This window comes from Phoxinus phoxinus (genome assembly GCF_949152265.1).
Source record: "Phoxinus phoxinus genome assembly, chromosome: 15".
NCBI lineage: Eukaryota > Metazoa > Chordata > Actinopteri > Cypriniformes > Leuciscidae > Phoxinus > Phoxinus phoxinus.
In genome coordinates this window covers 2,801,531-2,815,893 of record NC_136890.1, presented here as the reverse complement: position 1 = coordinate 2,815,893, position 14,363 = coordinate 2,801,531, and the positions used below count along the sequence as shown (strand labels likewise).

The 14,363-nt window shown below is 37.4% G+C and overlaps 1 protein-coding gene across 2 annotated transcripts in view; it reads left to right on the top strand.

Moving 5' to 3' along the window:
* The window catches only part of nr2c2 (nuclear receptor subfamily 2, group C, member 2), a 35,439-nt gene extending 21,398 nt beyond the window's left edge, over positions 1-14,041 (top strand). The window contains exons 10-15 of one of the 2 annotated variants that reach the window (XM_079638361.1): positions 917-1,091; positions 3,889-4,010; positions 5,275-5,414; positions 8,537-8,674; positions 8,745-8,850; positions 12,517-14,041. In XM_079638361.1, the coding sequence (XP_079494487.1) occupies positions 917-1,091; positions 3,889-4,010; positions 5,275-5,414; positions 8,537-8,674; positions 8,745-8,850; positions 12,517-12,691 (856 nt within the window). In that variant the 3' untranslated portion in view covers positions 12,692-14,041. Of the gene's footprint in view, positions 1-916; positions 1,092-3,888; positions 4,011-5,274; positions 5,415-8,533; positions 8,675-8,744; positions 8,851-12,516 lie in introns of both variants that reach the window. The other variant, XM_079638360.1, reaches the window with a different exon arrangement.
* The last annotated feature ends 322 nt before the right edge of the window (positions 14,042-14,363 follow it).

Genomic DNA, 14,363 nt, shown 5'->3' with positions numbered 1-14,363 from the left:
GTTAATGGATGATGAGTGAAAACATTTTTTTTTTTTATCATTGGTATGAAGCAGGTCGAGATTGCTAATAATAGACAGATATCACACGCGAGTCCCGCGGATATACAGGAAAAGGATATATCCCAAAGTCTGCTTGCCACGGTCCATAATGTCTGAATGAAATAAGAACAGCGCGTCGCTAAACGTTACGCACTACGCAGTTGTTCATGTCTGTCGCCATGGTTACGTCATGGCTATGGCAGTACGAGCGGAAACCGAGGATAACGCGGATATCGCGTCATTGACAGGCGACGTTTTTTTTCTGGGACGGCCATTATTTAAAATTTTAATTTCTCTGAAATAAAAAATCTTTGGAGACTTTTGGGATATTGTAAGTACACAACTACAGGAAATATATCTCATTGTGCAAGTGTTTTTTGGATATTTTATTATAAAATTCTTACATATTGTACCTTTAAAACAAGCAAAATTATCTGGCAATGGGGTAAGAAAAATAATATTGTTTCCCATTTGAATTAAGATTATTTTTCTTACCCCATTGCCAGATAAATTAGCTTATTTTAAGCAAAAACTTTTTTTTTTAAACAAGATTTAATTTATTATTTAAATCGTTAAGTCTTTTTACTTATCTGGTAAATGCTTATTGGTTTAAGAATGTTTAGATATTTGGACTGGAAATAAGACAAAAATACTTTTGAAAAGCATTTTTTGCCGAGCAAAATGAAAAATCAGTGTTTACTGAAAATGTTCACACAAAATTTTACCATTATGTGTTTATACACGCTTACTCCAGTTCCTTTGCTCCTCGTCTTCCTATGTTTGTGGACTGACGTTCAACTCCACAGAGCTCATTTCTGACTGTGAGGAAGCATTAATGTGTGTGTTGTTTCTGAGTGTGGTGTGTTTGGTGTTGCAGTGCCTTCGACACGCTGGCTAAAGCCCTGAACCCCGGTGATGCGGCGGAGGGGCGGAGCTTGGCGCAGGTGGACGGGGGGGGCGGAGCTACAATACAGGTGATCAGCAGGGACCAGATCACACCGCTCATAGAAGTCGAGGGACCTCTGCTCACAGACACACACGTCAGCTTTAAGGTGTGTACACCGCATTCTCACACTCTTTTGATAATGGTCGAGATTAAATTAAAAAAAGGTTGCACTTCATTTCAATAGTTCACTTTAGACTATGTGTGACCCTGGACCACAAACCCAGTCTGGAGCCGCACGGGTATATCTGTGGAAATAGCCAACTATACATTGTATGGGTCAAAATTATACAGTTTTCTTTTATGCCAAAAATCATGAGGATATTAAGATCATGATCCATGAAGATATTTAGTAAAATTTCCTACCATAAATATATTAAAGATAAATTATGGTTTACATCTATGAAAACCTTTGTGGGTTTTCAAAATTTGGGGTTTTCATAAACTGTAAGCCATAATCATCAAAACTATAACAAATAGTTTGTCAAAACTAAATTTAGCAATTATTTATTAAACACTAAATATTAAATAACAATTTATAATTTATAAATAACCAGCTTTTCAAAATAACAGTTGCAATGTGCAATTTTAACAAACTATACAAATATTAAAAAATATTTGTGCTAAAAAGTACAAAACAACTGAAACAACAACAACAACTGAATTTTAAAAAACACTATACAAACTATAAAACACTGAAGTGCAAAAGAATTTTTGGGAATTTACTTGAGTAAAAGTACTTTTCTGAGTTACTCTTGAGTTCACAAGTTTTGGGATGTCCCCACGCAAGACAAAGATGATCTGGTATCTTAACAGTGAGCATGATTGATATTTTCTTTACTCTTTCTATTTGTTTTATAGGTAACTGTTAAGAAAATCACGTGCAATCGTCCAACTTATAGCTATAAGACAACCACTTTGTAAACGCAACTAGCCTTGATAAGAATACATTACGCAAAATAATTCAGATACTTCAAGCAAACAGTTGATAGGTTGTTCTAGTATTTATAGAATTTAGAAAAATGATCTTACCTCGATGCAACCGGTTGATTTTGGCGGTAATTCAAATGCCAGATGAACGTTTTTTCTTTTCCCCCGGATAAATAATGTTGTACAATGATGACATTCAACCACCAGATGCCGCTGTTCGGACGCATCACACGATTCGGAGGCTTATCACATATTTAACCCATTAAAACCGATCACACATCTGTGTGTGTTTACCTTTAAGACCGGATCACACATCTGTGTGTGTTTACCTTTAAGACCGGATCACACATCTGTGTGTGTTTACCTTTAAGACCGGATCACACATCTGTGTGTGTTTACCTTTAAGACCGGATCACATTTACCTTTAAGACCGGAGTCATTTTGAGCGATGTCATCTTTTTCAAGGCACATGTCCAATTATATGCACTGTGATCATAATTATGATTATGGTTTCTTAGTACTATGGTTTCTCTGATGCTTTTATCAAAGGTGACATCCAAATAATACAAGAAACAAAATTAACAAATTAATATTGAAATTGTTATGTAAATAAGTAGTAACCCTTTGTTTTTTTTTTTTGTTTTTTTTTCTATAACTTTGAATCAGTGATGTTCACTTGTCACTTTGGTACCTCAAAAGTATGAAATAATGAAATAAAAACGGATCTGTACTGATTTTTTAAAAATATTCTTGATGTTTTTGTTGTTTATAGATAATTTTTTGAATGCAGTTGAAGATTATGGCCAAGCAAGTCAGTCAAGTTGAAAGCCTAATTAGTAAGCTCTAAAATGCTTTTTATTCCATGTTTTTATCTGCTATAGAGCCTGAGAAATTAAGATTTTAGTAGGCTTTGACAAATTTTTACAAATATTTCTGAAAAAAATAAGTTTTGGGATGGGGTTTACGGAAAAGTACTTAGGCATATAAAAGGCATTTTTTAGCAGGCGTTTTAGGCCTAAATGGTTTAAAGACTGAAAGGGAGAAAACAGGACAGAGTAACACGGCGGATATCGCTCATATACAGTTTTTTGACGACTTAGTTAAGGCGGCAGGCGTGTGTTGCTTAGGCGGCCGCCTTAATACAACAACAACAACCTTTATTTATAAAGCACATTTAACACAATACAAATTGATCCAAAGTGCTGTACGTAGTGCATAGCAGGACTACACTATAAAAAACAACAAATAACAAGTTTCCAAAAGCTTAAGAATAAAAATGTGTTTTCAGAGTAGATTTAAAAATGTCCAATGAAGGAGCAGACCTCACATGATAAGGGAGAGCAGTCCAAAGCTTGAGCCGGCCACAGAGAAGGCCCGATCACTCTTTGATTTGTAGAGACATCGTGACACATTTAAAAGCATGTGATTGGAAGATCTAAGTGCCCTAGCAGGACAGTATGGCACAATACGATCACAAATATACCTTAGTTCCAAAAGTGATGCGGGAAACCCTGGAGTCTATATAATATATTACAGGGTCCCCGCGGATCCTTAAAAGGTCTTAAATTCGATTTTTAAAATTTAAGGCCATAAAAAGTCTTATTTTTACTTCTGAAGTCTTATTTTTACCTATGAAAGGTCTTAAATTTTAGATGACTCTTTGACTTAGACGTATCTAAATGCTTTCCAAATGAAAACTATCTAATTAGCGTACGTATTATCTTTGTGGATTTGCTTGTTCACGTGTCTAGTTTCACCTTTTATGTTAAATTACTGAAATAAATGAACTTTTGCACCATATTCTCATTTTTCCAGTTTCACCTGTAAATGAATAAACATGGCTTGACTTGATATAGTATGTGTGAAAATATAATGTTGCTTAATTGCAGCTGTTGATATTCTAAGATAATAACACACTTGTGCTTTTGTAAACGATGTTCTCATGGAGTGTGTGTGACGATCGTCTCTCTCTGTAGTTGACGATGCCGAGCCCAATGCCGGAGTATCTGAACGTGCATTACATCTGTGAGTCTGCGTCACGCCTGCTCTTCCTCTCCATGCACTGGGCGCGCTCTATCCCAGCATTCCTTGCTCTCGGGTGAGATTTATATCGCAGGGTTCATCTCTATACTTGTGTCTGCTATCTCTCAAGAGCAGGGGTGAGCGGGGCACACACTAACACACGGCTAACACACTTGTTTTAAATACTCCACACATGACGAAACTTCATGTATTTACTAGTTGCCATATCAACACTATATAGAGAAAAAACTGCCAAAATTCAGAAATATTTTGAAGATATCACTGAACATTTATTTAACCTCAGCAGAAGTACATTTCTTACTAATGCTAATTTTTCATCTCTATTTGTGGTGTTTATTTTAAATTAGACAAATCTGCTATTATTTTGATCTTATATCTGTTATTTAACAGTTGAGATAGTGATTTAATGCTGATCTAACAGCAGAACACACTCGCCGGGTTTAAACCCCAGTTGCACAGGCGGGGCATGTTGTCACACTGAGTTACAATGAGTCTCTATTAGAACTATGATATTCTATTCTATACTTTTATCAATTCTATTGAGAGACCATGAGAATAAGGTGAATAAAGACTGAGAGTCAATGTTCAGTAATTATTAATTATTATATGTTTTGAACTATGCTGTATATAGCTGTGTTTTGTTGTGTGTTTGTTGTCAAACTCAAAAATTAGTTTAATTTCATTATTAAAACATGCCATTATTTTATATGAAAAAGTTACTAATTGTATTTTCTTGAGAAAATATTTTGGTTTGACTTGTATATTTTTTTGATTAGATCAGATAACATATTAATCCGTCACATGGTCATGTTATAATGTACCCCACCTATGGGGCATGTTGTCACACTTCACTTCCATTCTTTCAGGGTAAATCAAGAAAAAAGTATACACTATTGATAAAACAAAACCACATAATTGTACTATACATGTGGGAAAAAATTAATTCTCTGAACCCCAAGTGGATTTACACAAACTGATAAAGTCAAAAGCGTTAGGTTGTGTCCCGCTCTCCTCTATGTCATTTCTCTCTCTCAATTCAAACTCTTTTGGCATGACTGTAAATAATACAAAATTTTCCAAAGCTTGGAATACATAAGAATAGAAAAATAATAAAACATACATTTAAATACACATTTACTCTCTCTCTCTCTCTGTGTGCGTGTGTGTGTGTGTGTGCGTGTGTGTGCGCGTGCGTGTGTGTGTGTGTCTGTGTGTGTGTGTGCGTGTGTGTGCGCGTGCGTGTGTGTGTGTGTCTGTGTGTGTGCGTGTGTGTGTGTGCGTGCGTGTGTGTGCGCGTGTGTGTGTGTGTGTGTGTGCAGGCAGGAGTGTAACACGGCTCTGGTACGAGCATGCTGGAATGAGTTGTTTATTCTGGGTCTGGGTCAGTGCGCTCAGATCATGAGTCTGTCCACTATTCTCGCTGCCATCGTCAATCATCTGCAGTCCAGTATCCAGGACGGTACGCTTCACTTAAACACCAACTTTTGTTTACTCTCTGGATTGCATACGTCAAAAAGTGCAAAGGGAACTAAAAACAAATGAACAGGAGCAAGCATGTAGCACATTGCTATCTTCAGTGCTCACTCTGCAACACACATTCACACTCTGTTGTTGGTAAATAAGTAATTAGGGGTCATCAGCTGAAACTAATGATCACAAGACAGAGTCAAGAGTCTGATAATTGGCAAAATAGTTTTAATAGTCCTCTTTTTGTTATAACTGAATACATGTAATATTTTGTCATGCATGCTAATTATTAGACTCTCTTCTAGCTCCACCTGCACTTTTTGACCTATGCAATCCTGAAAATAAAATAAAAACAATTTTTTTATAGACTTCTGTATAGTTTGTACTGAATCCAGTGTGTGGCCAGACACCTTCTTGCTCGTTTTCCATATATATCTTTGGCTCTACGCACCTGAAGAAAAAGGAAAGAGTGCAACAATTTCTTCTGTAGTTTTTATTTGCTGGCTAGGAAAGCTAGCCTGGAAATCCAGACCTAAATCTGAAAGATTAAAGGTGCCCTAGAATGTGAAATTGAATTTAACTTGCCATAGTTAAATAACAATAGTTTAGTACATGGACATGACATACAGTGAGTTTCAAACACCATTGTTTTCTCCTTCTTGTTTAAATCTCGTTTTTGAAAAACACCCCTGAAAAACGGGCGAATCTCCACATAACATCTACTGTGACGTAACCGATGGGATCATTAATATGTACGCATCCAAAATTTGCATAAGCCAAGCCCTTTCAGAGATACGGTGCTACACAGAACTGCGCTGCGCAGGTGAAGCACACACGCACACAGACTCACACACGCACGCACGCACGAACGAACGAACGAACGAACGAACGCACATACACACACACACGCACACACGTGACTGTTAAGTTCGTACTGAAAATAATGAATAAACTTACCACTCCGAAACGTCCATTTGCATTCTACAAACAACCGCTTGTTCCTCAAACTCTGCATCGTCGTCTGAAACCGGCTCAAACATATACGGTTGTACACCGAGTCTCTCCATTTGCACGTCGGACCTGTTTGCTGTGACTCTCTGAGCTCTTGTAATGAGCCTGCAGTGAAAGAGCCAATCAGAGCAGAACTCCTCATTACTATTCATGACCCTTCCAAATAAGGTAAAAACAGACCATTTCATTCTAGGGCCAATTTATAGGGTTGGAAATTGACCTGTAAAACCTTTTCTGGACATTTTAAATGGCTTTTTAAGCCACATACCCTCTATGTAGATATCAGGGACAAAATTAAAATATTATTTCAACACATTCTAGGGCACCTTTAATGGTCTGGTGTTGATTAATGAAAATCAGCCAGCTCGAGGGGCGGCACCAAGCATGCATTTGAAAATCTCACTGCACGCAATTGGCTAACACTACGACCAATCACAACAATACACGGGGTGACGCATCACTAAACCCCATACGCTGAGCTACCAGCGGAGGAGTAGTGGGAAGTTCGGATCATTTTACTGACTCGGATCTTTGAATCTCGTTCAGCAAAATGAACGAATCATTTATCGAGTAATTTCGATCATTTCCGCATAATATAATTAAAATGTCCTGTTAAATAGCCCAACACGTCTAGTACTTAGGAAAATGTTGATTACATTTGAAAAGTTGGGTCAGTCCAGGCTATTGCAGTGTTAATCACCTCACCTCCTGATCCACGGCGATCTTTCTTCTGCAACTTCACATTTATCACATCTACTCTGTTCTCCGCCTCTCGTGTCTGTCTTCGGGTTCGAACTTGAGCGAAGCTAACATATATCAGATAACCCGATGTGATTGGTGCAGCTCAGATAGAGGGGCATATTTAATGAGCATTATTACTCGACACCAGAGCTACTCGCTGAGCAAATTCAACTTGTGCTCTCGCGAGAACTCTGGATTTCCAGGATATAGGAAAGCCTCCGATGACGCAAATTTAATACATAAATCTCTCGTCTCAGGGGGACATGAGGGGGGGGAAGCACATGCATTCGAAAATACTACCGGGTTTCTACTGATACAAAGCTTAATGCTAATCGGTGAAGTATCCCTTTAAACATCAAGCCTGACATCCACAATCTTTACAGAGTACTGAAGACAAGGAAACCATTAAAGGAACACTCCACCGTTTTTTGAAATAGGGCTTATTCACCGTCTTTCCTACATTTAGATAGATGGGCAAATGCATTTTCTCTCAGTGCATGCATTGTTTTAGTTTGGCAGGGTTGCCGCTAGCTTAGCTTAGCATAATTCATGGAATCCTTTGTTGCCAGCTAGCATGTCCTGAGTAAAAGTGATAAAAAAAACCCCCACCTAATTACTTCTTGTGGCCTGCGTATTCACAACGAGTACACATAGCGATGCAGATTAAGACTAGGCGATTTCCTAGGCAGATATTGATTGGGACTATATTAGGGTGAAGCACAGGCGAAGCACTGCTGTACCACACTTCTCCACTAGTTGACATTACTGCCCATATAAGGGCGTCTCCATTTCCATATGTTGTTTGAGTCTGAACCATTATTTTTACAATTTCCATACAATTTATGAAGTAGACATCCTATTCAGAAGTAGTGTTGGAAGTTTGGCAGATTTTGAAATGAATTCAACCTCTAAGAAACACAGAAGATCCCGTATGTGCATTATAGCTCGCCGCCACATCACAAATGCTGAATCTATTATTATTTTCTTTATATTCAAAACATTTTCAGACTTTTTGTCTAAAAGAATTGATAAATGCTATCTTTTGAACTCTTGGCATGAAAACAAACTGAGGTTTCTACCATTCTTTCATGACTTTTCATGTTCATCACTATTTCAAAATAAAGGTCTGAACACGCCTCAGGAGTATGAACATATTCTTGTTGCAAATTGATAAATTACGGCTCCTCTGTAATTTATTTAGGAAAATCAGTCACCAAATATGTAAACGAGAGATTGTAAGCTTTCAAATGATATATAGTTTGTCTAGATTAGTTTAGGTTTAGTATAGGATATATTACGGTTTTAATATGAGGGGTTGAGATGTCGGTGGAGCTGAACTAACGGCGGATCTCCTCTCAGTAGACAAGCTCTCGAGCGAGCGCATCAAGCTCGTGATGGAGCACATATGGAAGCTGCAGGAGTTCTGCAACAGCATGGCAAAGCTTCAGACTGACGGATACGAATACGCCTACTTAAAAGCCATCGTCCTCTTCAGTCCAGGTACATGTGTGTCAGCTTTACACAACCCTTGAGCATTTCAAGACACTTATAATCTCTGTTTGTTCACCAGATCATCCAGGCTTGAGTAGCTGTGGGCAGATTGAGAAGTTCCAGGAGAAAGCGCAGATGGAGCTCCAGGATTATGTGCAGAAGACCTATCCTGATGACACCTACAGGTCTGCTCCATATTACAGGGATGTTCTGGTGAAACGCCTCTTATCTCTATCAACAGCATCTGTGACATGCTGTCAGTCACCACAAGGGTTTTAAAGTGCCCCAGTTATGTAAGGAATAATTGACGACAGGCCGTTGAATTATTAGAAAAATAATGCACACCCGAGGTGGTGATGCGGTCACGACGCAAAGCGGAGTCACACCTCGGGTCTGCATTATTTTTATAATAATTCAACGGCCTGTCGTCAATTATTCCGCTCATACTACAGTTACCACACCTCGAGATATTGTTCAGATGATGTATTTCAAGACGTTTGTAAAGTTTTTGTCATTAAAACGCTCTTGTGTGTAGGACTAACTCCTTGTGCATCTAAACCCATCCGTTGCTGATTCCAGAACGTCATTGTAGAGTTAGCGGCGGTTTGAACACCGCTGTGAACACACACTGAATGCGCTGAACACGCGTGCATGATCAGTCATAAGTATCAAATTACATTCATAACCGGCCTTAGAGAGAAGCATGTGCGTCAATATTATTATTGATTTATTAATTCAATTCGTTTTAATTAATTCGTTTATTCTTTTTTTCTATTAGTGACAGTAGACTAGACTAATAAATGAAACACAAAGCCCTTTTAACAAGTATATGCCTATCAATAATATTTATTTGTTATATTATCTTCAATAATAACGAAAACCCGTGCAACAGAACTATCAATTTATTTAAATATTCAGTATAATTTTATATTGATTATGTATAGGACTGTATACTTTATTTATTAAAATTAAACTGCATGTTTCCATTGATTGTGAAGTTAGACTTTGAACAGCGCAGATCAAGCGCATGCGGCTGCAGTTTTTCTTGTTATGAATTGTATCCTATTTTCCGTTATTACATTAACTACGCGCAGTGATATGGAACTGTAATGAGGTCAAGACCTGCCGGAACTACTTTAGCCGTGCGGTTCACGGAAAATAATTGCACACCGTAGAACGTTTGTCAACCAATCAGATTCAAGCATTCAACGGCCCTGTAGTATAAGCTGTTTTAAAGGCTCCTTATGTTGTTTCAAAATCTCCTATAACAGGTTTACATGCATCCAAGGTCAAACACAATTTAATTGGCTTATAATCTCCATTGTAGCATCAGCTCTTTCCTCTCAGTGTCTGAAACGCTTCAATCAAGGGTTCAGTGTAGAGTGCGGATCGGGCCGAATTTTTCTGTCCGAGCCCGGCACGCGTCCGACAGAGCAGTAACTGAACCCGACCTGAGACCAACAGTTAAAATCCCATTTTTTTCTCATACTAATGACACATGTACGTTTGTTTGTGTGGAAAGCCCGCTTTTATTAAGCAACTGTAGGAAGGCATTTGGAAATGTCAACAGATGAGCGCATTAGCGCACGCGGAGCAACAAGCGCTCTTAACACAGGCGTGCATGCACGTGTTTCGTTGTCACGGCTACATAAACAAATGTCCGCACACTGGAAGACAGATGTTATGGTAATATTTTACATGTATTTTAATCACAAAAACGAGCATCAGGCACATTGGCTACCTACATAATAAGCTGTTTTAAATGTAAAATGTTCAATGCCTTATCGCGCTGATGTGATCGAGCGCGAACATCATTTCTTAAAATCTGTACCGAACCCCTAAGCCCTGCCTCTCTGAGCGCTGCTCTGCTCTGATTGGTCAAAAAGCAAAGGCTCATTATCATATCTGAACCTCAGCTCTTGATCACAGTGATACGAACAGTGGCGATGGCGTGGGTTTTACCGTGTCAATCTCATCAGTGGATTTGCTTTGTCAGCAGAAAACAGCGTCTTCTCCACATGAACAACACGAACCAAACTCTTCCAGTCTCAGATACACTACAGTGTTTGAGGGCGGGGCCAAGAGACGCTGCTCAGCCAATCAAGACCACAGACTGGCATTATGCAAATTACCGGTAGTTTCAAACCTACGCAGGTTCAGCAGGAAGTGAGATTGACGACTGGTTTCAGTTCAGAATCACTTCCTTCTTTTAGGAGAAAATAACTCCTTTAATTGCACTGTGATCCGTGAAACTTCGCAGTACTTTTACATTCACAAACCGCTCTATTACACACTACATGAAAAACAATATCTGAAAATGCATAATACAGGCACTTTAACAGTTTTAAGGAAAAACATAGTAAAACTAAGGAATTTAGAATCGACTTGCATCGAATTACTTTGTAAGTATATTATTCTAATCATGTTTTTTCTGCGCTTTTTGGAAATATAATTTTTTAATGTGGTTACTGACAACATGTTTCATTTGCTGTTCACAGAGCTGAGGTCGTGTCTCATTTAGGCTGCGTCGACATTTATCCGGATACATTTGAAATACATTTTTCTCTGTTTCAGCCTTTCGTCCACACCGAGACGGCATTTCTGTCCTGTAAAAACTGAGCTTTTCGGATGAAAGTGAAAAAAAAAAAAACGCTGTTTATAGTTTGGACTGTAAAAACGAAGTCACATGTTTAGTCATGTGATGCATATTACAGGTGAAACTGGAAAAATGAGAATATGGTGCAAAAGTTCATTTATTTCAGTAATTCAACTTAAAAGGTGAAACTAATATATTATATAGACTCATTACATGCAAAGTGAGATATTGCAAGCCTTTATTTGTTATAATTTTGATGATTATGGCTTACAGCTTATGAAAACCTTTTCACAATATTCTAATTTTGAATTTGGGGTTTTCATAAGATGTAAAGCAAAAAATGCTTTTCTTACTTAGTATTTTTGTCTTGTTTTTAGTCCTAATATCTAAAAATTCTTAAAACAAGAACATTTACTAGATAAGTAAAATGACATTATATTATATATATATGAAATTATATCTTGTTTCCTAAAAAAAAAAAAAATCTAAATTCAGTGAGTTTTTGCTTAAAACAATATTTAAATTGAATTATCTGCCAATGGGGTAAGAAAAATAATACTTAGGCTAATTAAAATGGAAACCGATTTATTTTTCTTATCCCATTGGCAGATAATTTTACTTGTTTTAAGCGAAAACTCACTAAATGTAGTTTTATTTTTTAGGAAACAAGATATAATTTGTTATGTCATTTTACTTATCTTAAATTTTCTGCAGTGGACAAGAATCTTTTGGCAAAAAGAGAGTGTTTTGAAACGAAAACATAATAGATAAGTAAAATGACATGAAATTATATCTTGTTTTCCGTAAAAAAAAAAAAAAAAATTAAGTGAGTTTTTGCTTAACTCACTTAAATAAAAAAAAGAAATTATATCTTGTTTCCAAAAAAAAAAAATCTAAACTCAGTGAGTTTTTGCTTAAAACAAGCTAAACTATCTGCCAATGCGGTAAGAAAAATAATACTTCGTATTCAAATGGAAAACTATTTATTTTTCTTATCCCATTGGCAGATAATTTTGCTTGTTTTAAGCTAAAACTCACTTAATTTAGTTTTTTTTTTTAAGGAAACAAGATATTATTTCTTATGTCATTTTATTTATCTTAAATTTTCTGCAGTGGACAAGAATCGTTTGTCAAAAAGAGAGTGTTTTGAAACGAAAAGGTCATTTTCAGGTATATCCGGATGAATGCAGGAGTTTTAAGCTGTTTGTTAATCGTCTGATATGCTAATGAGCTGTCATTAACTGCTGATTGGCAGGCTGGCCCGAATCCTGCTGCGTCTGCCGGCGCTGCGGTCCATGAGTTCCAGTATAACCGAGGAGCTGTTCTTCACCGGCCTCATCGGCAACGTCCCGATCGACAGCATCATCCCGTATATCCTTAAAATGGAGACTGCGGACTACAACAGCCAAACGACAGGCCTCGCCGTGTGATCACACACACCTCCCATCATCACATTATACCGAACCGACCAACAAGCTCTACCTCAAGAGGAGCTGCAACAGTGAAAGCCTTTCCGTGCGTGACCCGAGAAATGTGGAGTTGTAGTTTACAGACAGGTGCATTATGGGACTTTGAGTTCCAAAGACAGGACATTTGCCTCAAATTAAACAAATGCCTTTCCTTTTTTTAACCCATAATTTAAAAACAGTTGAGCACTTCATGATGATTCCAGTGGATACAATCCAAGATGACATTTACATTATTTTTTTTTTATGACTTATGAAAACAATATCCCCAGCGATGGACTGTTGAACGATCCTTTCCCATGGAAGACGCGATCCTCGATTGAATGTAACGTTGATATCAAGACAGTTCTCTGGATCCCCGAATCTGGCTCACATTTTACAGTTCACATTTTCTCCATCATAATGCAGATATTGATATGAATGGGAATATTCTGTTATTGCCCTGTAATGTCACTCACTTCTGTCGTCATGACAATCAGATTCTCCTCAATATCCTTTATTTATTATTTCTCTGAGTCCAACTCTAAAGGCCACACAAATGTAGATGATTTCAGAAATCATGTGTTATTAAATGACACATTTGATCTGTATCGTATAGCACTCGACCGCTGCTGCCATCGTGTCTCGTCTCAGATTATATATGCACAATTTAATGCAATTAGATTACTAACATGCTTTAATTTGCAGGTTTATAGCGATGGACATATGCACTTATTTACCAGGATTTTTCTGAAACAGAACTATATTCACTTATGGGCTTTATTTATTTGGATTTTAAATCAGTAGCTTAAAAAGAAACTATACTTGAACTTCCAGACTATGTTAGCCTGACACATTATTGGTTCGCCACATTGTTTATTATGTCCAAACTAAACTATTAAAAGAGAAAGCACACACTCCCACTGTGACATGGTAAAGCATGTCAGGTCAGTGTATATGTAACCATTAACAACATGTACTTGTGAGGTCAAATCTGCCCAAAATGTGCTTTGTGTATCTGAAAACCGACAGGCTAACTCGCTAAACTGCCGGTTTAGCATTAGCATGCTTTGCTTATGCAGCGAGAGCATTTTGGGCAGAACTCTGAACATGTTTGAGTCTAAATCAATTTCTTGTGAATCAAGTAAAAAAAAAAAAACATTAGCCTACTATAAAGTGATTGCTGTTGAATAAGGCAGAAAGTATACTTTGTTTTTTTACGCGTGCGCAATCTCTCGCCACGAGTTACAACATATCATGCTAGAGTTGTATAAATAAGGGGACTAACTGTCTTCGCACACTCTCTGTCGTCGCTGTAACTTGCTTGCTATCCCCAAAATAACCACATATGAGCTTACAACGCCTCGTTTTACTATATCCTCATCTGCATATCATTTGCATATGCACATTCATCCGCGTGAGACCATGTTTAACGGTACCAGACATTAGGAAAATATGAGATATGGATGTGCGTCACATCACATTGCTAAAAATTATTTGGTAGCCGATCCTTGCCTTGTTTCTGAATTAATAAACCAAATAGCATAAAATACATCTCTTAAAGGATTAGTTCACTTTTAAAAAAACTTTAGCTGATAATTTACTCTCCCCGATGTCATCCAAGATGTTCATGTCTTTCTTTCTTCAGTCGAAAAGA